Source organism: Exophiala dermatitidis, assembly GCF_000230625.1.
Source record: "Exophiala dermatitidis NIH/UT8656 unplaced genomic scaffold supercont1.6, whole genome shotgun sequence".
In the NCBI taxonomy this organism is placed as follows: Eukaryota; Fungi; Ascomycota; class Eurotiomycetes; order Chaetothyriales; family Herpotrichiellaceae; genus Exophiala; species Exophiala dermatitidis.
In genome coordinates, this window is record NW_008751651.1 from 316,754 (window position 1) to 343,937 (window position 27,184).

Genomic DNA, 27,184 nt, shown 5'->3' on the forward strand with positions numbered 1-27,184 from the left:
CATGCAAACCAGACGTCCTGGTTTGCATGCATTACTTCTTCTTACCACCTCCCAATCCCAAACTCTCCGCAATACTGCCCAAGCCCATCCCATCCAACAACTTACCCACACCAAGGCCACCGAGGAGCCCATTGACGAGACCGCCCAGTCCCAGACCATTGAGCAGTTTGCCCACAAGACCCAAGACACCGGACAACAACAGCCCCACTGCAGCAATGATCTGGAACAACGGTTCCGTCAACAGTGCCCAAAGCGGGTTCAACTTCTTCTTCGCATGCGGCATGTCGGCGATACGTTTCTTGGCGTTGTCGATGGTCTTGACGACCTGGCTAGTGAGTTCCTTGAGACCTTCAGCGACACGATGTTCCTCAGGACTGGCTTCGCCAGATGCGGCTCGAGCTTTCGCCTGTGCGGCGATATGGCCATCTGGGTCTAGACCGCGAATGGCGCCGTTGCATTCACCGAGGATGCGGCTGCCTTCTTCGATGAGTGGTTTGACGGCATTGACGAGAGCTTCTTCGTCCAATTCTTCGCGGGGGGTTCGGTCGGCTTTTTCGATATGCTAGAAAAGATCATACATGTTAGTTGACACAATCTTTACTAGAACCTACTTCGCTTTCGCTCCGTAGGACAAAAATCAATCTTGTGCACACTCACCTCTGTAATCTGCTTGCAGATCGGCTCCATTCTCTCAATCGTCTGATTGATAATGTTGGCAATCTTCTTTGCAATCTCGCGTTCCTCCTCATCCTTGAGCTGTTCAGGGGTCGGACCTTCGTCGACTTCTTCTTCAGGAATGTTTTCGAGCAATGTACATTCGCCAAGCTTGTTGCCGTCTTGGTCGACCACATAACCATTATCGTTGATTTCTTTGCCAACACAAGCGAGCAGATTGCCCTCGGTCAACTTGCCGATGACGTCGCCGTTGCGATCACGCACTTCACCCTCTTTGTTGACGCGCAGGCCGGCCATTGGAGATACTTCACGTTCTTTCTCCTCGGGCTCCCAGCGCTCGGCTTTGCCAATGACATTGCCATTCTTGTCGATGATATCGCCGTCGTCGTCGACGTGGCGTCCGACCAATTTCTTCGGATCACCTTCAATGACTCTTCCGACGATCTCACCATTGGCATCTTTGACCAGTCCGTCCTTGGAAACGATGGTCGATTCAAAGTTGGAAAACGGCCCCTCTGCCTTGGCGCCGCCACCGCCTTCGAGAAGTCGACCTTTGCCAATGACTTTGCCGTCGTTGCTCCAGATTTGACCCTTGCCGTCGACTTTGCAGCCAATCAAATTCTTGACATCGCCCTCGGCCACTTCGCCGAAAATGGTGCCGTGCTCGTCGACAATCTTGCCGGCTTTGTTGACTGTCTTTCCTGCCAGGCTGGAGAGATCCTCCTCGACAACTTCCTCTTCTGGGATCTCATAAGGCTCGGCATGACCTTTCACATTGCCGTACTTGTCGATGATATCACCGTCTTCGTCGACAGCACGACCAAGGAGTTTCTTCCAGTCTCCTTCAACGACCTTGCCGACAACATTGCCTTCATGATCTTCGACAAGACCGTCCTTGACCACCACGACACCTTCGAGACCGGCGAACGGACCTTCAGGCTTGGCTTCCCGCTCTTCGGGAGGGATAAGTTCGCAGCGGCCAACGACTTTGCCTTGGTCATTCCAGATCTGGCCATTCTCATCGATAGGACGGCCAGCGAGCTCTTTGGCATTGCCTTCGACAAGTCGGCCGATAGGTACGCCCTCCGGCCCGATGACATTGCCTTGTTTGTTGACTTTGAGCCCTTTCAGCTCAGACAGATCCACAGCTTCAGGTTCGGGCTCAGGCTCAGCTTCAGGCTCTTCGTACCTCTCAGCGTGGCCAACAACGTTGCCTTTCTTGTCGATAATGTCGCCATCCTCATCCACAGCACGACCGACAAGCTTCTTTGGATCGCCTTCGACGATGCGGCCGACACGGTTGCCGTTTTCGTCTTCAATCCAGCCATCAGCGACGACAGTGAGGCCTTCAAGTCCGGCAAATTCAGCTTCGCCTTCGTTCTCCTCTTGAGGCAGCGTCTTTGCCTTGCCGATGACATGGCCCTTGTTGTCCCAGAATTGTCCCTGGTCATCGGCGGTAAGACCTGCTTTCCAGATCTTCTTGGCATCACCTTCGACGAGTTCACCGACAATGTTGCCGTTGTTATCGACGATCTTGCCAGCCTTGTTGACTTTGAGTCCTTCGAGGATGGAGAGCGGGGGCAAACCCTCGTCACCCTCTTCGGCGGCTTCCTCGCCTTCTTGTTCTTCTTCACCGTCTTGAGTAATCAACTTGACCTTGCCAATTACATTTCCATCTTTGTCCAGGACTTCGCCCTTGTCATTCAGCTTCTTGCCAGCAACGGCAGCAAGGTCGCCCTCTTCGAGCTCGGCGATCGGATCGCCGTCTTCGTTGAGAACTTGGCCCTTTTTGTTGACTTTGAGGCCTTCGAGGATGGAAGTGTCTGGACCTTCAGGAGCCTGCTCTTGTACCTCGACAAGACCTTCTTCAATTGCCTCAGGGAGGAATTCCACCTTGCCGATGACATTGCCATCCTTGTCCAAGATCTCTCCTTTGTCGTTGATCTTCTTGCCACGAACGGTTTCCACATCGTAGCCATCAGCAAGCTTGGCAATCGGGTCGCCATCCTCGTTGACAACTTCACCTCGTTTGTTGACCTTGAGGCCTTCTAGTTGTGAGAAGTCAGGGGCTCCAGCATTGTCTGCCGCGTCCTTGGCCTCATCGGCAGCGCCTTCGGCTGCATCCTTGGCCTCCTCAGCAACGTCAGCAGAGTCGCCGGCATCGTCGGCCTTCTCCTCTGCCTTCTTTTCAGCCTCTTCGGCAGCTTTCTGGGCCTCTTCAAGTTGATCAACGAGTTCAGGATGAAGCTCTTTCATGGCTTCGTCGGCAGCTTCGCCCTCGACCACCTCGACGCGGCCGATGACGTTGCCATCATTGTCAAGGATTTCACCATTTTCGTTCGGCACCTTGCCAGCGCAGGCTTTGGGATCGCCTTCGACCAGCTTGGCTAACACTTCTCCTTCGTCATCGATGATGTTGCCCTTTCTGTTCAGTTTTCGGCCCTCGACTATGGTGAGGTTGGGCTTCAGTTGATCTTGGAGGTCCTCGACCTTGTCCAAAGCTTCCTGGACAAATTCGGGTTTGCCGCCTTCGGCGCCCTCAAGAGCCTCCTTCGCCTCGGGGACAACCTCTGCACGGCCAATCACGTCGCCATCCTCATCGAGAACCTCTCCTTCAGCGTTAAGGGTACGGCCAGCAAGGTCGGCTGGGTCGCCTTCGGTGATCTTTCCCAATGTCTTGCCGTCCTTGTCCTTGATGGCGCCATCTTCTTGCACCTCAAGGCCTTCAAGGACATCAACACCGGGGAGTTGCCCTTCGGCCTCTTCAGCAGCCTTTTCGACTGGCTGAGGTAGTGTCTCTGCACGTCCGACAGCATCGCCATCCTCATCAAGAATTTCACCTTCGGCATTCAGTGTCATGCCGACGAGATCTTTCGGGTCTCCTTCAGTGATGCGACCAAGAACCTTTCCGTCTTTGTCCAAGATGTCGCCATTCTCTTGTACTTCGAGACCTTCGAGGACCTTGATGTCAGGGAGGTATGTCTCGACTTCTTCCTCTGCAGCTTCTTTGGCGCCGTCGACCTCTTCTTCTGCACCTTCCGCTGTCTCTTCAGCTTTGTCTCCGGCTTCGCCAGCAAGCTCCTTTGCTTTGTCAGGAAGAACGGTTGCACGGCCGACGACATCTCCATCTTCGTCGAGGATTTCGCCATCATCCGCAACCTCGTAACCTTCGAGGTCTGCTGGATCACCTTCAAAAAGCTTTCCAATGGGTTGGCCTTCCTTGTCGAGGATCTCGCCATCCTCATTGACCTTTAAACCTTTCAAGACTGAAAGATCAACAGGGACATCCTCCGCGGCCTCTTCAGCGGTATCTTTGGCTTCATCGGCCGCATCCTCTGCCTTGTCTTTAGCACCCTCTGCCGCTTCGCCAACATCGGGTGTCTCGTCGGCGTCTTTTGGAACATCCTCGGTTGCGTCTTCGGCTGTCTCTTTGGCGGCTTCGGTGCCTTCTTCGGCCTTGTCCTTGACATCCTCGCCGGCGTCCTCAGCGGCATCTTTGGCATCTTCCGCAGTCTCATCTGCCTTGTCTTTGACTCCTTTTGCCGCATCTTCGGCAGTATCCTGGACATCCTCGGCAGTATCTTGAACTTTGTCTTTGGCATCCTCGGCGGTGTCTTCGGCTTTGTCCTTGACATGTCCGGCAGTATCGTCGGTGGTATCTTTTGCATCACCAGCGGCGTCATCAGCTTCCTCTTTGGCATCATCTGCGGCACCTTCCGCCGTGTCTTTGGCATCTCCTGCCGTGTCCTCGGCGGCATCATCTACATCGCCTTGGGAGACCTTCTGTGCGGCGCCATTGGCAGAGTCTTTGGCACCGCCCACTCGGCCGGCAACCTTCTTCCCGGCACCGTTGGCTCCGCCTGCCGCTGATTTGGCACCGCCCAGGGCCCCAGAGCCCTTCCCCTCCGCTTCATCCTCCGCCTCCTCTGCGGCGTCGTCGTCAGCACCTTGAGCTGGCTCCTCCGTTTCCTCGCCCTCATCGGTGCCTTCATCCTTGGCAGCGCCTCTTCCGCCATCCTCTGTTTCGTCTTCGTCGCTATCAGGGACGGGTTCAGGGTTCGCTTCGGAAAGTTCGCTGGTATCGGCCACCGATGTACTCTCAGCTCCGGTGTCATGGCCCGGCTGGCTAACCTTACCACCAGGCTCCTCGGTGTCTTTCATGCTGATCTGCTGGGGAGTATCTTCCTCGGCCTCTTCAGACTTCCTCTTGACGTCGTCACCCTCCTTAGGTTTTGGAGGATTAGGTGAGTCGGTCGACTTTTTCGGTGTGGCTTTCGAGGCACCTAGCTTGGGTGGTCTCCGACCACTGGAAGGGGTATTGGGCTTGCGGGATTCTTGACCTGTAAGCTTGGAAGTAGATGATGATTGAGGGCTCTTGCCAGTCTTTGTCGGCGTTTCCGGCGCATTGGCCGATCTGCCTGCTGCTGGAGACGGCATGGTGCTCTTGTAACTTCGGATTGTTTCTGGACTAGATTTCTTGGAAGAAGGGCTTCCACGACTGGGGGTTGGGGGAAATGAATAATACGCGTATGAGGCCGATGAAAGTCGGTTGCTTGTCATCAGCTGGCTAAAAACACAAACTCATAGATCGGCGCTGCTGTCAACCTCCAGCTGCGCGTTTTCTTTCTTTCTCTTTTTTGGGATATTGTACAAAAGGGGTATTAGATGTTGTTAGGTTGATTGTCATAACAGAAAAGAAGAGGACGACGCGTCGGGATGAGGACGAATATCTGGTCAAGTAGGTTGCAGAAAATCCCTACGTCACTGTCTGTCCTCACCTACCTTGCAGTGACAATTGACCAGAAGCTCTCGCTCTGGTCGTAACAGAGCTGGTGCCTCACTGTGGCTGACCATCATCTTGGTTTGGACACTGACATTGCGTCAGAGAGGACCATCAAGAGCAGCTGGATGGGAAGGAATGTGGCACAGCAAGCTTGGATCTGGAATGGACCCAAGGGGCGCTCTGCCGAATGACACGAAGGCAAAGAAGAGGAGAAGGTTGAAAGGGTACAGGGCCTGATGGCCAATGTGAATTAACGATCGAGAAAGATGGGAACAATCGCGAATGGAAATTAGGAAATAGAAACCGTGGGACAAGGAAGTCCATGTCTTGAGGCCCCTGGCGACAGGGTCTTCCCAGACCAAGCATTGCCTAATGTAAGCCAATGGAGAAGCTGATGTCAGTCTGTTCATTCAGATCGGCTGCTTGCTGCCGCGTCGTAAGTTCATGGTCGAGTTTCTTACGCGCCGATTTTCCAGGCCATGTACAGTCCCGCCAAACAGGACCGGAGTATCGCGCTGTAGCAGTCCGAAGAAGTCATTGTGAACATAATGGCAACACCACAAGGAGGAGCAGAATGCCAGACAGGTCGAGGTATTGACGAAATGTTTGCAAGCTAACTGCAGGGATCCAGGGTCGATAGCAAAGCAACAATGCCATTCGAGTGGAGTGATGAGTAGTCGCCCAAGTGTTTGGCTGAAATGTGGCGTTGGAACAATGGGAGTGGGAACCTTGATCGATCGCACCGCCGCACCACGAGGGAGGTGGAGGGCCACAGAACCGGTTTTTGGAGCTCGTCCACACGGATCGGCGTCTGTAGGGCATGCTGTTGCTAATGGTAAGTTGATCCTTTATTCCAGAACTGCGTCTTCTACCAAATGCCCGTCTGCATCTTTTGCATCATCCTATTGCAGGTAGTTCGTAGCAGTTCATCATCTTTCTCCGTCTGCTGGACAGCTTCACGCGTTCTTGTCCATGGGAAGGGAAATCAGCTCGGGAAAACACCCTGTATGTGAACCCTGCGAGGGGCTTGATGTTTGAGGCTGCGATCCACCGGGAGACGCGGATGACGGATCATCGTCGTCAAGTGGCAGGAGAAACAGTAGGCGAACGAGCCGAAATGTGGGCTGCCACCGCTCAGTGACTGGGAAGACCCTGGGGCTGCCAGGCCGGTCAGCATCCACAGGCGGGTGCAAATGATGCAAGCTGAGACGACCGTCTACCAGCCACGGTTAGTTTTGCCCGTCGCCCAAAGATCTAACGGGCCGATGCTCTGTCAATGACATTGAATCATCGCGGGCGACGGGTGATCGATACGCGTGTCTCGCTCAGGTGTAGAGTTCCGTGCCGCCCAGAAAAGAAGAGGAATGGAAAAAGTGACTCGTTGATCGACAATTGTGCACGTTGTTTGCTTGGTTGCACAACTGAAGTACCATCAACTTCAGCGCCAACGAGGGTCCGCAGCTGCGGTCCACAACTGCACCAGACGCCCAGTGTTACCTCAGAAGCTTTACCAGCACCAGGTATTCTTCTGCTCTCCCAAACCCACCACCATGTTTAACGGCTGTCGACTACTGATCCTTACTGATCCTTCGACCAGGGATCTCGCCAACTTTTGTTGGCAAACATGCTGCAACTTGACATCACTTGAAGCATGCTTACAGGTGCTCTCCTGGTACTTCGACCAGTCCGGCTTGACTTCATTTCCACCATTAGGTTTGATGACCGCCACACTTCCAGCCAGAGACTTGAAAGTAACACCGTACCCCCGACCCGCAACCCTTTCTCCCGACTTCCTGCTCCTTGGGACACTCGTTGTACATGTGCACCAGAGTAGGTGCCGCCACATGCGTCTGTAACAGATGACTTCGTTTTCTACTAGTGAAGCAGGTACCCGTCTTGTCGTGACAATGTCCTTGTCTAGTGCAATACTTGCAGATACAACGAGACCTCGAGCTCCGAAGCAGGCATGGTCGGTCCATGTTGAAAGAGCTAGGCAAGCATATGCGGATGAGAGACGAAAACACAAGCATTTGACCAGCCACGCTGATTATTGAACAGAGGTGTACTGCAGCACAGGAGTATCCCCCCAGATCCGCGGAGCTCAGTTAATAATGGCTTCCGGATCAAACTCACCGCCGTCCTTCTGGCGCAGGTACACCATCTTCTGGACCTGTCCCCGAAAGCTGTTGTTGGATGTCTCCGGCACCATCATTGTCCCTCATTGTCATGCCTGCAGGTGTATGGTGGCCTGCTAGGACACGAGATAGCTTGCCAGTATGCTTCTTCCCAGCCTTAGGTTCCCGGGATTGTTGTGCCTGGGCATTGCGTTGCTGTTCCAGGTACAGCCTCTCCTTTTCCGCACTCTCTGATCGGTCCTGCTTGGCTTCTTCCTCCTCATGCACCTTACCAGGGTGAATTAGCTTGTCCTTCTCGTGACGTACCTTGTCCTCCAAGGCTTTGAGGCGTTTGCGGGATCGAACATAGGTCTCCAGGCCGACCAAGACAGCGTAGCTCCGAGAGATTGAGACACGGGACATGTCAACTCCCTGCTCGCGCAGACTGTGTACGAATGCTCGGAAATTCGCCGCTGGAGGTCGATAGTGTCCGCTCAACGGGGACAGCTTTCTCAATTGGCCATCCTTTACCTTGATTAACCCAGCCGCCAGGATGCGTGCTCCGTGCAGAAATGATGAATGTTGGAATGCCCCTGACTGCTTATAGCCAATATACAAACGAAATGAGGTGTCTGATCGGTTCAACTTTAGCAGGAGACTTTCTTTCGCATTGAGGGGTCTATTGCCTGAATACTAACCTGCAACCTTATCACACGTGCATTAGCCAGTCATGCTTGTGTTGAAAGAAGGACGAAGGAACTTACAAAGATCCATTTATGGCCTTTTTTGAGGCTGTTTCTGATCATATGGTTGAACAGCACAGCGGCACTGACATGCTTGACTTTGGATACACCTTTGGCGCGATGGAACTGTTGGCAATTGCAGTGTCAGCTGATTTCGCCGCCTCCTTCTCGTTGTATAATACCTACCTCTTCATTAACATATCTCTCTCCTTCGTCTGGCGCCACATTTCCACCGTCGTCGTCGGCATGCTCGGGTTCATCCGTGGAGGTTGTACTAGAATCGGGATCGTCTGCATCCTCCGGCGGTGGTACATTGTACTTGAATTCCGGCGTACGGTCTGACACCGGCACAATGCCATTGATACTGTCCTTGTAGAGTTCGTCCTTAGTCCATACTCGCTGGCCATTCTTGGCCCAGACAAGGCGGCCCTCGTCGTCCACCTTGACCAAATAATTCATCCGCTCCTCCCTCGACAGATAGCGAACCTGTTCCCTATCAAGCCGTGCCCTGCTGCATTCCGGGAGATCCACTTCTTTTCCATCGCCCTGATCGAGCCAGTAGAAGAAACTCTGGTCTGTATCTTGGGTCTTCCAATAGTTGTGATATTTCCGCAAATTGCTGCCGTACCGATGCCTTTGGTCCACCATTTCAAGAAAGTATTGTAAATCCATCATCTTGGCGGTCCTCTTCATGCCTCCCTGTCTATTATCTTCGTTTTCGTCGGCCGAGGATCCGGAAACAGATGGTGATCGATCGTCGGCACCTGCTCGGCGCGCGATCTGTGCGGCTCTGCTCCATTTCTCGCGTGCTGGAGAAATACCTGTCGGCTTGCCCGCGGCGTCTGGAGCCGACTCGTTGTCATCAGCACGAGCAGGCGGTCGCGGCGTGGTTGCTGCACGGTATTGTGCATCTCTCAGCGCCTGAAAAGACCCAAAGGGTCAGCCATAACCTAGCCCTCTATCCGTGTTTCTGGAACGAACCTCATACCACCTCGTGGAAGCGTCCAGACCAAACCCCTTTATCTGACGTCGTGTACGGTGGCCTCTATACGTCTTCTGCGCTATTGTCAGTAGCCGTAAGGATTATGGATCATCAACATGAGTCGGACTTGAATCAGGATAGCTGCCTTCCGCCTTTCTTCGGGGCTCAGCTGGTTTCCTGGCACTCGGGTGGTGTCCGGTATGCCACCGGGGGTGTCGGATTCCATGTTGGCATCCTCGCACGGTGACAAGTGCCGAGATCGATTTGGTTACTCGGCTGCCCGCGTGTCTGCGGTGTATCCCAAGAGACACAGATTTCTAAAGTTGCATTCGGGAGTAACGAGTCGATTTCGACAACTTGAACTTCCTGGTTCGAGGCCAGCACAAGATGAAGTAGGAGCAGGACAACGCATTGTTTGAATTGGAGACTCGCATCAATAACTTCCCCGCATCTTATCGATTGGCGCGTTCAATGACAGAGAGTGTAGATTCTGCGTTTTTTCCCTTCTACAATAAGGTGGTACTAATAAACTGAGATAGTGATACGAAGTCCTACTGTAGCATTCCAATGGCTATACAAAGCAGAGCAGACCAGATCTACTCGACTGGAATGCCAAGTTTCCTGAAGTTTGGTTGGAAAAGACTCCAAGTGTTGCGTATCACTCATGCGGCGTTAGATTTGGTCTTAGATTTGGTCTTGCGCCATGTTGGTCAATTTGGCAAAGGCGAAGCCGCAGGTTCGTCGAGACACATTGGGTTGAGGCAGGCCGACAAGAAAGAGTTCGATAACTTCGAGGGATGGGGATGTCGACAAGATCAAAAATAGTTTGTCTTTGCCCAATACTGCAGTAACCCGAAATTGAATGGAAAGTGGTGCCGAGATTTGACCCTCCGGTTCTGCAGCAGGAGCAAATGGTCAAGTCATTGGGACATTCATGCTTTGCACAGAAACATCCTGCGCTCAAGCAGTTGATTTCCTTCTAGCTGATATCTAGGGTTGTATTCCTTTTGCAGAACTCCTGTCCTTGCATCGCGCCATCTTCAGATGCATCACATTAAGAGCTTAGATCATGAGTCGCTCAACTCGTTCTTTCAGAGTGCGGATTGGCCCAGCCAATTCGCTTGCCTCGTTGGTGGTAATGCTGGCTGCAATCACAGCGCGGCTGACACCACAGGCGCGTCCAAGAGCAACCTTGCTGGGCACGTAAACGTAGGGGACGTTCTTGTCCTCGGCGAGAAGAGGCAGATGAAGGAGAATGGCCAAGGGGGAGGTGTCGGCGGCCAAAATGACGACCTCGGCGGTTCCGCGGTTCAAAGTCTTGGTAGCTAGAAAGGAACAAGGTGGTCAGCACAGAGTCATAACCGCTAAGCAACGAAAACTCACCCTCGTTGGCTCCTTTGCGCAGTTGACGATAATGGCTCGCTTGCTGCACAAGATCGAGAATCTGCTGAGTAAGGGCCTGATCGGCGATTGGCCAGGCTAAACAAAAGTCAGTCACAAGTTTGAAGAATTGTTGTCGATGAGCGACAGAATGGGCGCAACATACCAGCACTTTCTTGAGACATGATGCGGTAGGTCGGTTAGTGGCTCGCTCGAAAGCTCACGGCCGTAGAAGCTGCAAGGAGAGAAGAGTCGGAGAGGGGTGTCGAAGTGGCTCGCTCGAAAGCTCACGGCCTGTATTATTGTGGGATGTAGAGGAAGATGATGTTACGTAGAATTCTAGTGTTCGACTCTGTAGACAGGATGATGCAGATGCAGGAACAAAAAAAATCCATGCCAAGACTGGATTAGTGTTGATGAGTCATCAATGACCTTTAGATGCACTCCTGCTAGTCCCTTTATAGTAATGAGCCCAACTACGAAATTGCTCTAATGGAAGCGCTGCACCCCTCTCACTGATTCCGGCGGCCTCCAGAGTAACTGCTATCTACGATGTATATCCAAGGAGACTCAATTGTACGCCAGAGGTAGTGGAACTATACTGCTTACTGCTAGTACTGTATACTGCTAGCTACAGAATGACTGGAATCAACGAAGGCGAGCCTTGAAGCCCGCGAAGACTGGCCCTTAGTAGAGATCCTTTGCCCAACCGGGGGCCGGCGTAGTACTAGTAGGAATGCACTATTCCTGCCGCCGCGACTCTATTGTTGTTGGCCTTCTTACCTTACTATGCAGTCCACCTCTCCAATCCAAAAGTACTACAGCGTTACTGTGGTGCCAGTACCTCAACACTTCAGGCTGGTCTACGATTGCTGAACAAGTTCCGCCAAGCTGCTATGCGTCGCAACAGTGCAGTTGTGCAGAGATGTCGAGTATTTGTGTTGACCCACTCACTGGACAGCGTAAGCATCGCGAGTCAAGCCATCGATCATAAGCCATGCCAGGGAGGTTATCCTGCCACCATTTATGTACTAGTGTGAGACATACGACGACGACGGGTGAGTCAGAGAATGCTGAGTCGTCTGTTCTCCCCGCTCGTCGTGCGCAGTTTTACCTTGTCCCAACCTTTGACCATAGTGGGGAGACGCTTGTTACTGCGTGGGTGGTCGAAGCTCTAGCAGCAATTTCCCGCTTGTTTTATTGGCTAGAGAGACGGTTGGAGATGGGGCTGGGATACCTCGCAAGGCCGCTTAAGGATTGACAGCCCTTCACCCGGCTCTCGAAAACAAGGATCGAGAATTGGTCTCGAGGCTTAGAGGCTTTCTCGAGAGATGATCTCGTCAGCAAGACGCGGGGTGCAAGCGTCGATGGCCGGATTTTGCCCAGCTAACATTGTCCAGCCCAGCTCAGCTTTGGCCATCCCCCGTGCCATCGGTGCCGCAGAATGAGTGGCTACCTCGAGTTGCACCCCATCCTATGCAGTTCCTCTCGGTCAACCACTGGGTCATGCTGGGCTCGAGAGAAAGTCAATCTCCAGGGACAAGAAGATCAGGCGTACATCTTTCAACCTGAAGCTCCGAGCTCGGTGGGAGGTTCTCAAAGTTCCACCGGAAGTTGAGGGCGAACAAGTCGACTATTCGAACGCCACACTTCCTGGGCGAGCTGTGAGTGGCTAGGCTGCCCCAAACAGGATAACCGGCACATAAGCGGGTCGGAACCGAAGGCTGAGAATCAACCAACCAGAGTAGCCCTGACTGCCCTGCATAAACAGTCTGGCGGGACCGCACGACCATCGTCCTGGAGCCCCGGATGCCCCTGTTCGGCGGGGATATCCCTCTGTTGTCCTCTTTATCCACAGTTGGTCTCTGGTAGAACTGACCATCAGCTTAAGGCCTGGTGGGAGATATGAGGCTGAGGGATGTCGAGCAATACGGCAACTCAGCACAATTGTGCGTCTTGGAACTACGAAGTATCAAGGCTGTCGAGGAGATGGAATCAGAGCATGGCGCTCTCTTTCCGCTCGACAATCCTAGACCCATTCGAAAGTCTGGGGTCCGGAGCACAAGTGCGGGAAATTCTCCAAAAGCCTTGCCGGGTTTGTCGCGCCAATGTCAAGCGTCTGTCCATTCGACTAGGGTTATCTCGGACCCATGCCACCTTTCCCCATATCTGGAGACGAACACACACGCTCGAATTCTTGTGGACCCTCAGCCGCTGTATTTCTCAGCGCTGGCCCCCCGGTCTATCGTTATTCTCACTCTACCACATTCGAATGCCTGTTCGGACGACTTTTTCCAGCTTGCCAGATCAATAGCAGTCACCCGCTTTCCGTCACCTCGTCGAAGGATACATGGCGACGACACCATCAGGTACGATGCAGAACCAGTTGAAGAGAAAGCCGTCGGCAGCTGGCCTGGCTACCGGCGGCAGGACGGTCAAGCGCAGAGCCTCTAAGGCCTGTCATTGCTGCCGTTCGCGAAAGGTCAGGTGCGACGTGGTCGAAAGCGGCATCCCTTGCACAAACTGCAGACTGGATGAAGTCGAGTGCATAGTCACCGAAGGCAAGAGAAAGAGGAAGTCGCATGCAGACGGTGATACCGGCCACCAGCATCACAACCACTCCTCCTGCGACTCGTCTGTCAAGGAAGAGAAGCATGACTTACCGCCATTGCCCATCTTCGACGACATTGACGGACTGGCCGAGTTCAATCCGGACGTATCCTCGTTGGAGATGAACTCGAATAATGCACTGGAGTTTGAGCTCAACCACCATCAGCCTCATATGCTCTGTATGTGGTCTTACCCTTAATGGCCGCGTCTGCTAACGTATGTATCCAGATCAAACGCAAGGCCATCGCCTCACACCGGAAGAGCGATCACGGAGGATGTCTACCATGAGCGCCAGAGGCCTCCCTACGCCGCTTCCCATACATTCGGGCGTGTCATATTTCCCCCAGCCGTCTCGGCGGCCAGATATCGTTCTCCCACAGTATATCCGGCCTGTGCCTCCCAGGATCTTGAGTGACGACCTTGAATTTCTGCAGAAGAAGGGAGCTTTTCTCATCCCCGATGCAGGTTTCAGGAATGAGTTGCTTCGCTGCTATGTGCAATATGTGCATCCATTTCTTCCAATCATAGACCTTCAGGACTTCATGACTGCGGTCAAGAAGAATGAACCCGCCAACACCGTCAGCCTCCTTCTTTTCCAGGCCGTCATGTTCGCCGGGACGGCATACATTGACATGCGATACTTGATCGCCCAAGGTTACGTGACGCGGAAAGAAGCCCGAAAATCCTTCTTCAACAGAATCAAATTGTTGTACGACTTTGATTACGAAACGGACCGGGTGACTGTCGTCCAAGCGACCTTGTTGATGACCTACTGGTACGACAGCCCGGACGACCCGAAGGACGTCTGGCACTGGTTGGGCGTGGCGATTTCTGTGGCACGAACTATCGGTCTGAACTGCGACACCTCCAGAGCAACCTTGATGAGCCCGCAGCAACGCCGGCTGTGGAAGCGCATTTGGTGGTCGCTCTACATGCGGGACCGACTGATCGCCATCGGCATGCGGCGACCCATGAGGATCAATGACGGAGACTTTGATGTCTCCATGCTCGAAGTCTCGGACTTTGAGGTGGATGCTCTTCCTGTAGAGCTAACCCGGATGTTGGGCGGGTGTCCGGCGGTCAAGGACGTCCCCAAGCGTCTAACGTTGGCCAAACTGTGTGTCTCCTTGGTGAAGTTGTGCGTCTGTATCAGCCAAGTCCTGGCGGTTCAATATTCCACGTTGGGACACAAGATCGGCGCCACTCAGGAAACCACCATGAGACTGGTCCCAAAGAAATCGGCAGCTCAGCCCGGCGAAGTTCTTCGTTGTGACCAGGAGCTCGATAGCTGGTACAAGCGCCTCACCTGTGATCTCCACTTTTTCGCTCCTGAGACACACGAACGGATTGCAAGCAACGATGGGGATGTGGTCAATGTGCACCGCGCTTTGTTGACTGGGATTTACCTCACCGTCATCAGCGCCCTGCATCGGCCGCAGATCTTGCCCTCGGCACCCGACGTTCAAATCGTCCCGGAGCTGCGAGAGTTGTCCAAGAGGAAAGTGCGTGAGGCTGCCGACGACATTACCGAGCTGTACCAGGATTTGGTCTCTCACGACCTGATCAGGTACCTACCTAATACGGGAGTGACTTGCCTTCTGCCCGCCATCATCATCCATCTGCTTGACATCAAGTCCAGCAACCCGGACGTCCGACAGGCCAGTGCGCGGAAATTCCAATTCTGCATGCAGGCGCTACAGCGGCTCAGAGAAATGTACCAATCTGCCGACTTTGCGTTTTCTTTCCTTGATGCAGCTGTTCGGAAGACCAATGCACAGCTGAAGACTGTCCCAAATGCTGCTTTGCGCAAAATGGCCGAACCGTCACAGTCAGCACTCCATGGCATGATGGAGTCGATGGAGAAGCAATCACAATCACCAGGCCAGCTGCTCCTGACGCCACCGCCAGAGGCCATGCAGTCAGCGAGTTTACTTCTTTCTGCTTCAACCCTGACGCCCTCTGAGCGCCAGATGATCGCTGCATATACACCTCCGCGATCTGACACAACACTTACGTCGCACACCACGGCGGGTGCTGCAGCTCCGCTCACTGACCTGGATCATGATGGGCTGCATGGTCAGACTCATGATCAGCATCAGGATCAGCACCAGGACCAGGAGAATGCTGAAGGCCTGGAAGACGCAACACACAATGAGTTTGAGTCCATGATCCAGCTCGATGGAGGGCATGATTCCTTGTTGAGCTTTAACGACGGTCTCGATATGAACATGGAATGGCTGAATGGCTTCGATTGCAATGACCACGCTATGACGAATGAAGAGTCTTTTTTGGACAGGTTGGAGGGCGTTGAACAGGCCGGGAATGCCTGTGGATATGCCGAACAGGCGCTGGATAGTATCACCGGTGACATTGATGTCGATTTAGAGATTCGAGTTGAGTCGTGATGGAACGAATTGATTGGGTCAGAGCAGAACCAGACTGCGCATACCAGGTATATAGATCAGTCAACCTCATGACACGAAAAGTACTGCCCATTGAAGATTCTCTGTTGCCGTCTATGCCACGAAAAGTGTCGACAGAGGTAGAGTATCCGTCATAGCTGCCATTCGCAGATTTGGGACTGAGCGCGCCGAAGACTCGCTCGCGACTCGGAGAACTCAACTTGAACTCTACAGGCTTGTAGTGGTCTCAAGGCATCACACGGAACAGACCTCTCGCGTGGCCACCCTCTTTCTGTTCTTCCCAGCGCGTGGATCGACATGATGCGCAGTGGCTTGCTACTTATATGAGGTGTGCCACTATCAGTTCGACTGACAGTGCCATGGTCAACACCACCGCAACCGAGCCTCGGTCGACGGGCCTGATCCAAACCCAGGTGCTACAATTTGGTACTGGTACTAGAGTCTGCGCTGATTTGCTTGTCTTGATCCAACCCAGCTACCAGTCCTGCTACGCCTCGAGTACGACGAACGACAATGCTACAATACGGCATGTGACTGACCAACATCCGCATCTCCTCACATCCTCGTCCTCGTCCTCCTCATCCTCCTCCAGAGCTGGGTCCTTGCGGCCTCCCACGACCCCTGCTTCCCCTACTACTAGCGCTACACCGATTCCCCGCTGGACGATTGATCCTCACTTTCCTCCTACGGCGTTAGTAATGTCACCTTACAACTCCGAGCTACAGTTGTACCCACCTTGGGTGCGGGCAAAAGATAAGGCGGCGGCTCCAAGCTCCCGCAGGCTGGCCGCAAGTCTGCCGTCACTTGGCAGCTCAAGCAGAGGTTCAAGCACGCCACCACTGCCGCGATGCCTGCAACAGTGGCACTGCATGGCACGGCAATGAAACTGGCGGACCGTCGCGGGCCTGGGCCCAAATCCCGTGGCGACAGGGCAGCTCAAAGAGTGTGTACCTTCTGTCCTACATTCAGGGCAAGTCATACAAAAACGATGCAAAGATGGCTTGTCGCGGTAGCACAAGACGGCAGTGATACCGCCGGTCATGGAGGTGTTTTGTTCCTCCCTACGCTATCGGCTTTTCACGGCCTTTTCGTGTCGGATAAGATCACGATCCGACACCAACGACCGAGTATTAGGTCGTGCCTCGACAAATACCGATGGCAAGGCAGAACGAAGAACGATCACTAGTACAACGAGGATCCCCCTGCGACCGGGATGTGCCTTATCACGGACCAAGAGAGCTTCGCTTGCCTCCGCCGGGGGGGTTCCTCGACTTGCCCTACGAGCAACAACCCTAACACCTAGATTCCTGTTTGGTCTGTCGCTTCGAGAACAATGCATGTTCCCAGTCGGCCTGGAGCGACCTACTAGTAGTATCTTCCCATGCGCTGCAGTGACGTTGAGTTCTGCTTACCGCATTGTTGCCAGGGTACCGCTATCTAACGTCTTCTCCGTTCTCCGCTGTACCATCTTCTGGTCATCCATGATCCCGGCCCGAATGCAACCTTCCCCAAAGCTCATCGTCATCGACTGTGCACCTCCCGGTGAACATCGGGGTTCTGACGAATGGCAAGCTTTAAAAACACGTCCCAATAAGCTCGCAATGGCACGCGATTGTTGAGATCGTCGTGATAACAGCTCTCTAGCTCAGAGCTTCCCACGCCTACCGCGGGGGAGCGACAGGCAGCACGGACATTCGAGCTTCGATGGCTAGGAACAAGAGCTCTCGTCGAGCTTCTCGAGCCAGTCAAGAGCTGCAACAGCTGCAAACTAGTGCAGGCACTAGAAACAAACCACTGCATTGTGCAGAAGACCTTTCTCATCCAGGAAGCTACTATCCGGTAGGTGATGGGGAAGGACAAGGTAGGTACGACAAGAGCTCTCTGCTACTTTAAATGCCCCTCGCGCGCTCGTCTGCGGTGTGGAAGTTTTCTTCTTGTCCTACGCAGGTATCCGTCTTGGTGGGTGTGCTGTGCAGTTACACAACAAGTTGCTTGACATCGTGCTCAGATTGCGGTCAAAGTATTTGTTCGACCGCCTGACCAGCGCTTGAGTTGTTGCTCTCGAGTTGTTGTCAACGAACTGCCACAACTTTCACCATGCAAGCTGCAAGACTCCTTTCGGTGGTCGGCGCGTTGGTCACCAGTGTCTCGGCGATTCCTGGCCCTAGAGTCCACAACAAGCGAGGTGGCCCCAGTCTTCAGGTCCTACCACGTCAGTTGCCGGCCGAGCCTGTGGGAGTTCAGACTATTCAAAGTCCCAACGGGGTCAACATCACCTACAAGGAGCCCGGCAAAGAAGGTGTCTGTGAGACGACCCCTGGCGTCAACTCCTATGCGGGTTTCATCAACCTTGCACCAGATGTTCACAGTTTCTTTTGGTTCTTCGAGTCCAGACATGATCCAGCCAATGATCCAATCACGCTTTGGCTGAACGGTGGACCGGGGAGTGACTCTCTCATCGGCTTGTTCGAAGGCAAGTATCCGGGGGTGTGGAAACGCAGAACTGACCATATCTGTAGAACTCGGCCCTTGCAATATCACGGAAGATCTGGTGACGCAGTTGAATCCATACGCTTGGAACGAGGCCTCCAACATGATCTTCCTCAGTCAGCCTCTGGGGGTGGGCTTCTCTTACGGGTCAAAGGTGAGGTTTACCCAACGACTCAAAGAGATGGGCTGAGCTGACACTGTCATTTAGGAACCTGGGTCTCTGGATCCGTTAACGGGTAGCTTCCTCAACGCTTCTCAATCCAACGGCAACATAACAGGACGATATCCAGTGATCAACGCCAGCGCCATCGGTAAGTTCTTTTATCTGTCTGCATGAACACGAACAGCTAGCTCACATGCTTTGCAGATACGACCGATCTTGCCGCGATCGCCGCTTGGGAAGTTCTTCAAGCGTTCTACTCGGCTTTACCGCAATTGGACTCGAAAGTGCAATCCACCCAATTCAACCTGTGGACTGAATCATACGGAGGTAAGGAAAATGACTTACTTTCACATCCTATACGTGCGTGAGCTGAGCAGCTGTTAGGTCATTACGGTCCCGGGTTCTTCAACTACTTCTACCAGCAAAACCAGGCGATTGCCAACGGCACCCAGCAGGGCAAATACTTTGAATTCGTCAACCTTGGAATCATCAACGGGATCATCGACGAATACATCCAAGCACCCTACTACCCGATCTTTGCCAACAACAATACCTACGGGATCAAAGCCGTCCCCGACGAAGTCTATGAATACATGACATTTGCAGCTCACATGCACGGAGGATGTCTGGAACAAATCGAATTCTGCGCACAAGTCGACACCACCACCCTATCAGGCCAAGCAGTTTGTACAGAGGCAGAAGACATGTGTAGGGACAACGTCGAATCCCCTTACTACTACTACAGCGGACGCGGGACCTACGACATCCGACACCCATCCGACGATCCCACACCAGCAGACTATTTCATGGATTATCTCAACCTAGCATCCACGCAGGCAGCACTGGGCGTCGACACAAACTACACCAGCACAGCCAACAATGAAGTCTATTATGCCTTCCAGCAGACGGGCGACTTTGTGTATCCCAACTTCCTCGAAGATCTCGAACAGATCCTCAACACCTCATCCGTGCGCGTGACTTTGGTTTATGGAGACGCAGATTACATCTGCAACTGGTTCGGGGGTGAAGCAGTATCCTTGGCCCTGAAATGGCCACATGCCGCCGACTTCGCCGCTTCAGGTTACGTTCCTTTCACCGTCGACGGCGTCGAGTACGGCGAGACCCGCGAGTTCGGCAACTTCAGCTTCACTCGCATCTATGAGTCTGGCCACGAAGTCCCTTATTACCAGCCCGTCGCGGCATTGGGTTTCTTCTCGCGCGCCATCTCGGGATTGGACATTGCAACAGGCAAAAATAAAGTCGACGGTAACCAGGGTGGTACGTCTGGTCCTGCGAGCGCCACGCATACGGAGCCGTTTGTGCCTTTGCCTAGTACTACTAGTGCCGCTGCCGCTTCGGGGTCCGCAACCGCTGCAGCCACCTCCAGTGCTTTGGGCGGTGCCGCTACGACCGCCCCCGCCGCGGCTGTGAATAATGTCCCGGTTATGAGGATCAAGAAGCGCGAGGACAGCAGCTGGTGGTGGTGAAGTCATTCCATCATCAGCTCAGGTTGGCGCACTCGACGGCTGACCTGATGCAACGCGGTCTGTTCGTTTATTTTGTGACACACTGGCAATCAGTGGCACGGCGGGATGCGAAACGAAAGCGAATGAACCCATTACAGTAATATAGCTTCTCAGTTATTTTAAGATGTAGTAATCAGGGCCAGGACGAGGCTGCATAATCTGGCCACAGCCACACTGTACGGTACGAGATATGTATATACCTACCACTAACTGCCAACCTCCTCAGGTAGATCTGTCCCTCTCTACAGCAGCCCTTGCAAGAATGATTGCTTTGCTGTTCCCGAAATTGGACCTCCGACGCATTCAGTCGCAATGTCTACATAACCAACAAACAAAACTTGTAGAGAGACTTCAAAGTACCAAGATTTATTGCAGAGTACAGCAGGCTACGATACATAGTCAAGTCAATGTATTGTAGGTCGGCTCGTCTCTGCATGTTTTTGAAGTCCCACCTCGAACACGTCAATACCCCGAATGACCAAGCTTGTCGTCCCAACCAGGTCCCCATCACCAGCTCCGCACCATACTAGTAGCAGGCTGCGGGTGGATTGCAGCGGTGGCAGCTATGTTTGACCTATACTGCCCTCCTCTAATCTCGACCCATGCTTCAGCCTCATCAGCTATTCCCAATCTGTGGCGTAAAGTCCAATGCGGCTGTCGGCCTCCTCCTCACCCGACTCCGATTTCCAGTCCCAGTCCCATTCCGCCCATTCATCCTCACTTTGATATCCAGTCACAATTTCAAGATCGGTGTCATGTTCGTTGGCGGTGTAATAACCCTCGTCTTCGGCTGCGTCCACCCCGGCCTGTTTGTCGTCGGGACCTCTAGGGGCGGCCATTTCAGGTCCTTGCCCAGGCATGGTCGGATTCGCTTCACGAGCTGGGGAAGTTGAAGGGGCGGTTGCGGACTTGAGACGTGGCTGAGGTATATCATCGCTCGAAACGCTTCCATTGGAATTTGATGGCTCAGCCGGGAAACCCAGACCCTTCACCCACTCGACCATCTTCAAATCATTCTCCGTTCCACCGACCTGGCTGTCCACAGTCCGCTGTGACGTTCGAGGCTCATCCGTTCCATTGTCAACGCCGCAATGTGCAAAAGGCCACCCGGTAAAAGGATGGCGGTGGAGTGTCACCTGCACGATGTCCTTGCTGGTGTCTGCACGTCCTGACGGTGCATACGAGTGAGGGCTAAGCGACAAGCTGACTGTCTCGCAAGGCTTGCATTTGACGCAATCGTCAAGGTCCAGAGTCGATGGACGTCGTCCGGATGCATAACAAGGCTGTAACGAAGTAGGAAGCATGTCAAAAACATCGATCCGGCACATGGCATCATGATCATCGGCACTGGCAGCTGGATTGGCCCCTGTCTCGACAGTGTTATTGGGACTTCGGTTGCTAGACACAACATCCTGCAAGGAACCAGAAGACCACAACATTGGAAATATCAGAGTGTCGTCCTTTGCATCGTAGAACCAGGAGATGTTGGAAATAGCATTTGGATGCGGACTTTTAGGTCTGGGGATCTCGTCTGAAATAGAAGGGTAGCGACCAGGCATTGGAAATTGATCGGTTAATGTTCGACCTGGCGTTTGCTCCGAACCACCGTCATTGGCGCTATTGTCCGCTGCTTGGCCAGGTGAAAACGCGGCGCGCTGTGTGAGAGAGGTTCGATTCGTCAACGGTAGTGAAGACTTAAAGGAGGTTGACACTTCGGGGCCGGTTAGTAGACCAGCTTCTAATAGCCTCTCTGAATCTCCGAGTGTGCGATAACTTGTAAAGTCAGGCTCGGGCCTAGGTTGACCGTAGGCGAATTCAAAGAAAGGAAACTCCTTCTCTGTGGATGAGCTAGGCATTCCTTGGCTCAGGCTGCGGTATAGTGTCGGACTAGGGATATGTATGTTATCCAGGAATCCTATGCGGTACTGGCGTGGCTGCTCCTCAACAGGTGGATCCGCAAGTTCGTCGGGGATTTTGACTCTAAAACCAGCATCAGAGCCTCCATGACCGAAGGACATGGGGAACAAAGAAGATGGAGATTGTGTGATCTCTTTGAAACTGCGTGGCTTTTTCGGCTTAAGCACGGCTCTTTGCGTTTCGACTTCGGGACTCGGAGGACAATAATAACTTGCAGGATGCATGAGAGCTGCAAGGCTCTGCGGGGAGTGCGGGAGGTCCGGTGAGGGTCCTTCGATGGAGGGTTCCGGGTCGCTCACATCCAGATCGAGAAGTGGGTATTGGTTCCCTGCAGCTTGAGTGAGTACTGAAAAAATGAGCGAGTGAAGGTGTCAACCACTGACCAGTAGAGAACACTCCTCGCCCAAGGCAAACATCGGAATCCATGTGGTAGCCACGTTCTTGACATTCGTATAGACATTCTCCGAGATCCAGCGAAGCTTGATCACGGAGCTTTCTTCGCTTGACGGGCCGCCGGTTGGAAGGCCCGCTGGCACGTTGTTGGTTGAGACGTCGAGCACGAGAACGCTGGCGGCGGACGCGGCGGCGCGCCGTCTTGCGGGCGGGCGAGGCAGATGCTGAATGAGTGGGTTTAGGCATCTTGACAATCTGTATATGTGGTGCAATGAGTAATATTCAGGCTATTTAGGAATCGAGCTAGGAATGTGGTGTAAAGGATGTCGATCAAGAAAAGATCTCTGAGCTGAGCTGAAGTTGATGCATGCAATGGGAGGGAGAAGCCAGAACCTGGCAGGAGTGCAGGTGTTCCTTCCCTCGTTCCAACGTCGACGTCAGCAATGCCAGCGTCGACTGTTCTGAGAGAACCTGGAAAGAAGCATACCTAATGTAGCCAACAGACACTGCCGACCTTCCATGTATATTGTGAATGTGTACCTACTGTAAAGGAATCGTTCATCCATCCGACAAGCATGTAGAGGAAGCCTCAGACCTAGGCAGTGACATAGACATCGGCCGGTCGTAATGCGATTTCTCAACCCTTTGCCTTGACCTTGTTGACCGACGTCTCGCCATCCGTTGGAAGCTCCAGGCCCATATCCCTCACATGCGCCTCCTTGACCCTGGCCAAAGCCCAGAAATTGTAGATGGCGAATAAAAACCCGCCCGCTGCAACACAAGAACCCGTAACAACAGCCGTGATCTTCGCCGTTACACTCCAAATACCCTTCTGAGCGGTGTAGACATTGACAAGGGTCGTGATCAAGCCGGCGACCGAGTTGAGCGTGACAGGCCTATTATATTAGTTAGTCAAAAGACCGCAAACTCAGGAGTAAAACAACTTACAAGAAAATTCTGTTGATGAGCCAGATGTAGTTTTTCCTCCAGCGGAACCAAAGCCAAAAACATCCTAGGGCTCCAATAGCGCAGAATGCCCCTGCGAGCCAAAGCAGGCCGATATGTGCAACAGTGTGCACAATGGTATGGGCCACTTCATTGCTGTCGTCGTCGTCGAGGTCCTGAAAGGTCTTGGTTTTCTTGAAGGTGGTGAAAGTGCCAGGAACCACGAGGAAGCCAGCCAAAATGATCCAGGCAAATACACTAGCCAGTATATTGTATGTGCTCGATATTTCATCCAAATGCAACAGCATCTCCATATATCTCGTATGCACAGAAGGCAGCCGGGTTAATGGCACGGGCTTCACTGGTAGTGGTGAATCTGATGTGTCGATGCTTGTAGTTGGGATAGAGTGGACGCTGCTGTTCTGCGTAGACGTCACGCTGTACGTTTCAATTCGTGGGAATGGTTTCGTGTCATGGCGTTCGGGATCCTGACTACTGTCAAGGTTGACGATCGGAAAGGATGATCGACCAGCGTCCTCACTTTCCGAGGTCTTCTCAGGGCTGTTGCGGTTTCTGCTGAACATGATGATATCTTGGAATCTTCGCCTTCAAAACAGTCCCCTGAAGACAATATGCAGATGAAGACAAGCACGAAGAAGTATTTAGGCAAGGGGAGAATGAGTAACCCGAGAGATGTGGAGAAATGCTTCGATCAAGACAAAGGGAAAAATTTTAGACCACAAGTCAAGGGGCGTCTTTGTCTATTATCCCAGAGCAAAAATAGAATCCAAACCTTTATTACCGGCATCAAGATAAAGAGTCAGAAAGTGACACAATTATAGTTCGGGATAAAAAGACGCCGCGCTGTCAATAGCCTGGCCTCAAGCGCGATGAATCATAGTGAAGAGAATCGACTTCATCTGGCCAGAGGTGAAAGAGTCGCCCGGAGTAGGATGAAGCGAAGTCGTGTAGCATACTGCCCTCCATACCTGAGAACGAATGGCTTATAGTAGCTGAGTTTGAAGACAGCTTGACCTAGCTTGACCATACAGGCAGAGAGATAAATATAGCATGTTTCATAGGAGCTCAAGGGAAAGTTTGCATTGTATGTTTGGCAACAAGCCAGGTGCAGATCCAACTTGAGATTGAAACCAGCCCTGGCGACTATTTGACGCCAATGTGGACGGAACGATGGCTGACTGCGACTGTTTGAGACAGAATGTGTTACTAAGTTGTTGGAGGGCGGTGGCTGTTTCAGCTTCTCAAAATCTCATCAGTGGTCGGTTCAAGTTGCCGTGGCTGGCCGATTATCAAAATAGAGAGATTAGTAGCAGATTCTCCTGAGAGTCACGTGAATGGCATAAATGACCCAGAATCAAGCGTGGAATGGCCAAGTTCAGTTCAAGTTCCTCTATCATTGCTGAACGAATGTATTTTTGCTATAATCTATCTCAAGTCTTTTGGTGTACTCGTCTTTGTATTCCATGAGTTCCCTCTTTCGCCCAGACGCCTTTGACCGTAACGCTCGAGTCATGATCCTGATCACATCCGAGTCTTGTGCTTGCAGAAACCCCATGAACCATTTGGTCTATAGCACGCCCCCATTCATCACCGTAAAGGCGCCATAGACCATCTTGACTCGATCATTATTCTCGCTGAACTCCAAGGAAATCAACCGCGGCAACCCCTCCCAAAAAACCAGCAGTAAGCGTACCGGTCGTCGTAAAGTATTGTTACATGTGAAAATCATCATCATCTTCGTCATCCACAACTGTAATATCAACCACATCGGATGGCATCTCCTCATTCGGATTATCGAGACAAGGCAAGATTGATTTGACAATGGTTGTCTGACTCTTTTCCCTCGGAACAAACCATAACTGAAAAACTCCGACAATGGCTACCGCGCCAGCAGCCCACCAAGCAAGACCGGTGAAACCAATTTCCTGACCCCAACCGTAAAGCAATCCGGCAATTGGAGGTGCAACTGTTCTGCAAGCTGCACCGGCAGAGGCGGCAAGACCATTGATTCGCCCCAACACCGAAAGAGAAGGACTTGCCTGCTTGAGCAAAATCAAAATGACTGGGTAATCGAGGATGGACAGAAGGTTTCGGATGGTGAGACAGGTGTAGATCCCAGGGTATACGAGGTTTTCTGGAAGAAGAGCGAGATAAGGCACAATGAAGAAGGCCACCGGATGTAAAATGGTAACCATGACAAAAGTACGCCAGATGCCAAGCCGCTCCGCGGCCAACGGAAAAATGACAGCCTGAATGAAAAGAGCAATGACTCCATTGACAGACAAAATCACACCGACGTCTTTGGTATTCAACCCCAGGCCACCGGGAATATGAATGGGGCTTGCACCCAGGACGGTGACATGATCGATGCGCCGATCCTGAAAAAAGATGGGGAGGAGGTGGTCATAGCACATAGAGTGGTACGTGTACAGACCAAGTGCCACCGTTAACATGACCACCTTTTTGGTGAGCCATTTCTCACGATCGTTTTCAGACAAGGAGGGGGCCCGCGATGTCCCGTCTGGGTTGAGCTCCCAATGCTGGGTCTTAGGCATATCTACCTCATTGAAAGTTCCAAAAGAGTCACGCCTGAGGTCGACACCGGGGTCTGCATTCGCCCCTGCTGCGCTGATCATGGGTGTCTGTTCTGTGATATCATGGTGGACAGTCGCATCAGCTCCTTGGCGGAAACCCGGATGAGTTTCATCCAGCCAGAAGAACCCACAGATGATGCTAATGAGCATGAAGGCAGCACAAACCAGGTTTGGCAACGCCCATGGATAGCGACCAAAGAAGCCGTCTCTGGAGAACTGGTTTGGGTATGACTTTGCCGGGTCCGCGAGCAGACCACCAATGGCAGGACCAATAATCGTACCAATTGACCAGACAAAGGGCATGATAGAATATGCCTTGGGCTCGTACTCAGGTTTCGTGACCAGCTCGCCCACAATGCTTTGTATCACGCCTGCAACACGTCAGTGACTGCTCTTGGACAGAGTCCTTTATTTCTCATGTAGGAAGTCTTACCGATATTCCCGTTCAAGGCACCGCCAATGATTCTGCCGGCCAAGGCCATGGTGAAGTTGGTGGAGAAGCCAACCATGATGAGAGACAACATGGTGCCAAAACATCCGAGGAGCAACACCGGCTTTCGGCCGATTCGGTCGGAGAGGCCTCCCCAGAATAGACTGGTGAGAGATTCGGAGAGGGAAAAGGAGGCAATCAGAATACCGGCGTAGAAGGAAGCATCATGCATTCCAAAGCCTTTGACCATGAGCCAGGCGTAAGGGAAAATCGCCGTGATGGCGACAGGTTCGGCGATCCGACATATTGCTGGCAACAACTGTTAGCCGCGTTTTGGAGCGATGGAGGAACGCTACTGACAGAGAATAAAGAATTGTGTGGTAGGGAAATCGTCGTCGCTGGGAGTGCCGTTGTTGGTCTTTTTCCATGTAAGTCTCATTTTCTGAAGTGTGCCCTGTCTCTTACGACCTGTCCTCCACGCAGAAGCCGCCCTAATTATCGATTGGATGGCGTGGGTTGGGATGTTGGGGACCGGGGTCGAGCGAGTCGCCGACACCCGGTATGTATGAGGAGTCGGCGGTAAAGTGAGAACGGGCGAGAGTTCTAGGCTGAGCAGCGATGTTATGGCAGCCGAAGGAGTTGAAGAAGTTGAAGGGGAAGAGGAAACGAGAAAGAGATGAAAAACGAGCACAGCGAAGAAGTGCCAGTGTGCCAGGAAGTAGTAAGTGGAGGCACACTGACAGACGATCTCGATGAGATGCGGGTGCAGGGACACGGCCCAGATCAACCAACTCTTCTCGTACTAGCTACTGAGTTGGAGACGCAGGTCCTACTGAGGATCCGTATGCAATTATTTTCTGTTGAGGACATGTCCGCATTGTAGGTACCATATTCATGGCCTTCAACTCCTCGAAGACATCAAGGTACTCCAGACGTAGATGTCGGCAACTACTATGACCCGTGTATTTCGAGGTAGAGACCGAGACTACAGAGCA

The 27,184-nt window shown here is 52.8% G+C and overlaps 8 protein-coding genes across 9 annotated transcripts; 2 read left to right on the forward strand and 6 right to left on the reverse strand.

Annotated features, from left to right (window-relative positions):
• Nucleotides 1-31: 31 nt before the first annotated feature.
• On the reverse strand, nt 32-5,235 carry HMPREF1120_06954 (uncharacterized protein; the record flags this gene model as incomplete). Its single annotated transcript, XM_009161165.1, has 2 exons — nt 32-562; nt 658-5,235. 2 exons carry the CDS (start codon nt 5,233-5,235, stop codon nt 32-34), a joined length of 5,109 nt encoding a protein of 1,702 aa, XP_009159413.1.
• A 2,352-nt stretch (nt 5,236-7,587) lies between these two features.
• On the reverse strand, nt 7,588-9,523 carry HMPREF1120_06955 (uncharacterized protein; the record flags this gene model as incomplete). Its single annotated transcript, XM_009161166.1, has 6 exons — nt 7,588-8,204; nt 8,271-8,277; nt 8,337-8,441; nt 8,502-9,236; nt 9,297-9,371; nt 9,425-9,523. 6 exons carry the CDS (start codon nt 9,521-9,523, stop codon nt 7,588-7,590), a joined length of 1,638 nt encoding a protein of 545 aa, XP_009159414.1.
• An 836-nt stretch (nt 9,524-10,359) lies between these two features.
• Nucleotides 10,360-10,862, reverse strand: HMPREF1120_06956 (ribonucleoprotein-associated protein; the record flags this gene model as incomplete). Its single annotated transcript, XM_009161167.1, has 3 exons — nt 10,360-10,622; nt 10,681-10,776; nt 10,844-10,862. The coding sequence occupies 3 exons, from the start codon at nt 10,860-10,862 to the stop codon at nt 10,360-10,362; spliced, it is 378 nt and encodes a 125-aa protein (XP_009159415.1).
• Nucleotides 10,863-13,027: 2,165 nt separating this feature from the next.
• HMPREF1120_06957 (transcriptional regulatory protein AMDR) lies at nt 13,028-15,692 on the forward strand (the record flags this gene model as incomplete). Its single annotated transcript, XM_009161168.1, has 2 exons — nt 13,028-13,466; nt 13,516-15,692. 2 exons carry the CDS (start codon nt 13,028-13,030, stop codon nt 15,690-15,692), a joined length of 2,616 nt encoding a protein of 871 aa, XP_009159416.1.
• A 2,115-nt stretch (nt 15,693-17,807) lies between these two features.
• On the forward strand, nt 17,808-19,850 carry HMPREF1120_06958 (carboxypeptidase D; the record flags this gene model as incomplete). Its single annotated transcript, XM_009161169.1, has 5 exons — nt 17,808-18,156; nt 18,230-18,354; nt 18,409-18,511; nt 18,568-18,690; nt 18,748-19,850. 5 exons carry the CDS (start codon nt 17,808-17,810, stop codon nt 19,848-19,850), a joined length of 1,803 nt encoding a protein of 600 aa, XP_009159417.1.
• Nucleotides 19,851-20,509: 659 nt separating this feature from the next.
• HMPREF1120_06959 (uncharacterized protein) lies at nt 20,510-22,445 on the reverse strand (the record flags this gene model as incomplete). The annotated part of the gene is made up of 2 exons (XM_009161170.1): nt 20,510-22,134; nt 22,190-22,445. 2 exons carry the CDS (start codon nt 22,443-22,445, stop codon nt 20,510-20,512), a joined length of 1,881 nt encoding a protein of 626 aa, XP_009159418.1.
• Nucleotides 22,446-22,836: 391 nt separating this feature from the next.
• Nucleotides 22,837-23,728, reverse strand: HMPREF1120_06960 (uncharacterized protein; the record flags this gene model as incomplete). Its single annotated transcript, XM_009161171.1, has 2 exons — nt 22,837-23,095; nt 23,148-23,728. 2 exons carry the CDS (start codon nt 23,726-23,728, stop codon nt 22,837-22,839), a joined length of 840 nt encoding a protein of 279 aa, XP_009159419.1.
• Nucleotides 23,729-24,531: 803 nt separating this feature from the next.
• Nucleotides 24,532-27,135, reverse strand: HMPREF1120_06961. 2 transcript variants are annotated; one of them, XM_009161173.1, is made up of 4 exons: nt 26,655-27,135; nt 26,550-26,607; nt 26,193-26,498; nt 24,532-26,130 (listed from the first exon to the last, which is right to left on the reverse strand). In XM_009161173.1, the coding sequence occupies exons 3-4, from the start codon at nt 26,437-26,439 to the stop codon at nt 24,878-24,880; spliced, it is 1,500 nt and encodes a 499-aa protein (XP_009159421.1). In that variant the 5' UTR covers nt 26,440-26,498; nt 26,550-26,607; nt 26,655-27,135; the 3' UTR covers nt 24,532-24,877. The 2 variants fall into 2 exon arrangements, with proteins under 2 accessions (XP_009159421.1, XP_009159420.1); XM_009161172.1 differs by having other exon boundaries at nt 26,550-27,135.
• Between the last annotated feature and the right edge of the window lie 49 nt (nt 27,136-27,184).

What these genes read in the sequence shown, in the direction of transcription:
- HMPREF1120_06961 (XM_009161172.1), bottom strand. Translation starts at nt 26,628, where the DNA reads ATGAGACTTACATGGAAAAAGACCAACAACGGCACTCCCAGCGACGAC. An exon ending in CACACAATTCTTTATTCTCT is followed by an intron (nt 26,499 to 26,549) that starts GTCAGTAGCGTT and finishes AGTTGTTGCCAG; the next exon opens with CAATATGTCGGATCGCCGAA. An exon ending in TGCCTTGAACGGGAATATCG is followed by an intron (nt 26,131 to 26,192) that starts GTAAGACTTCCT and finishes GACGTGTTGCAG; the next exon opens with GCGTGATACAAAGCATTGTG.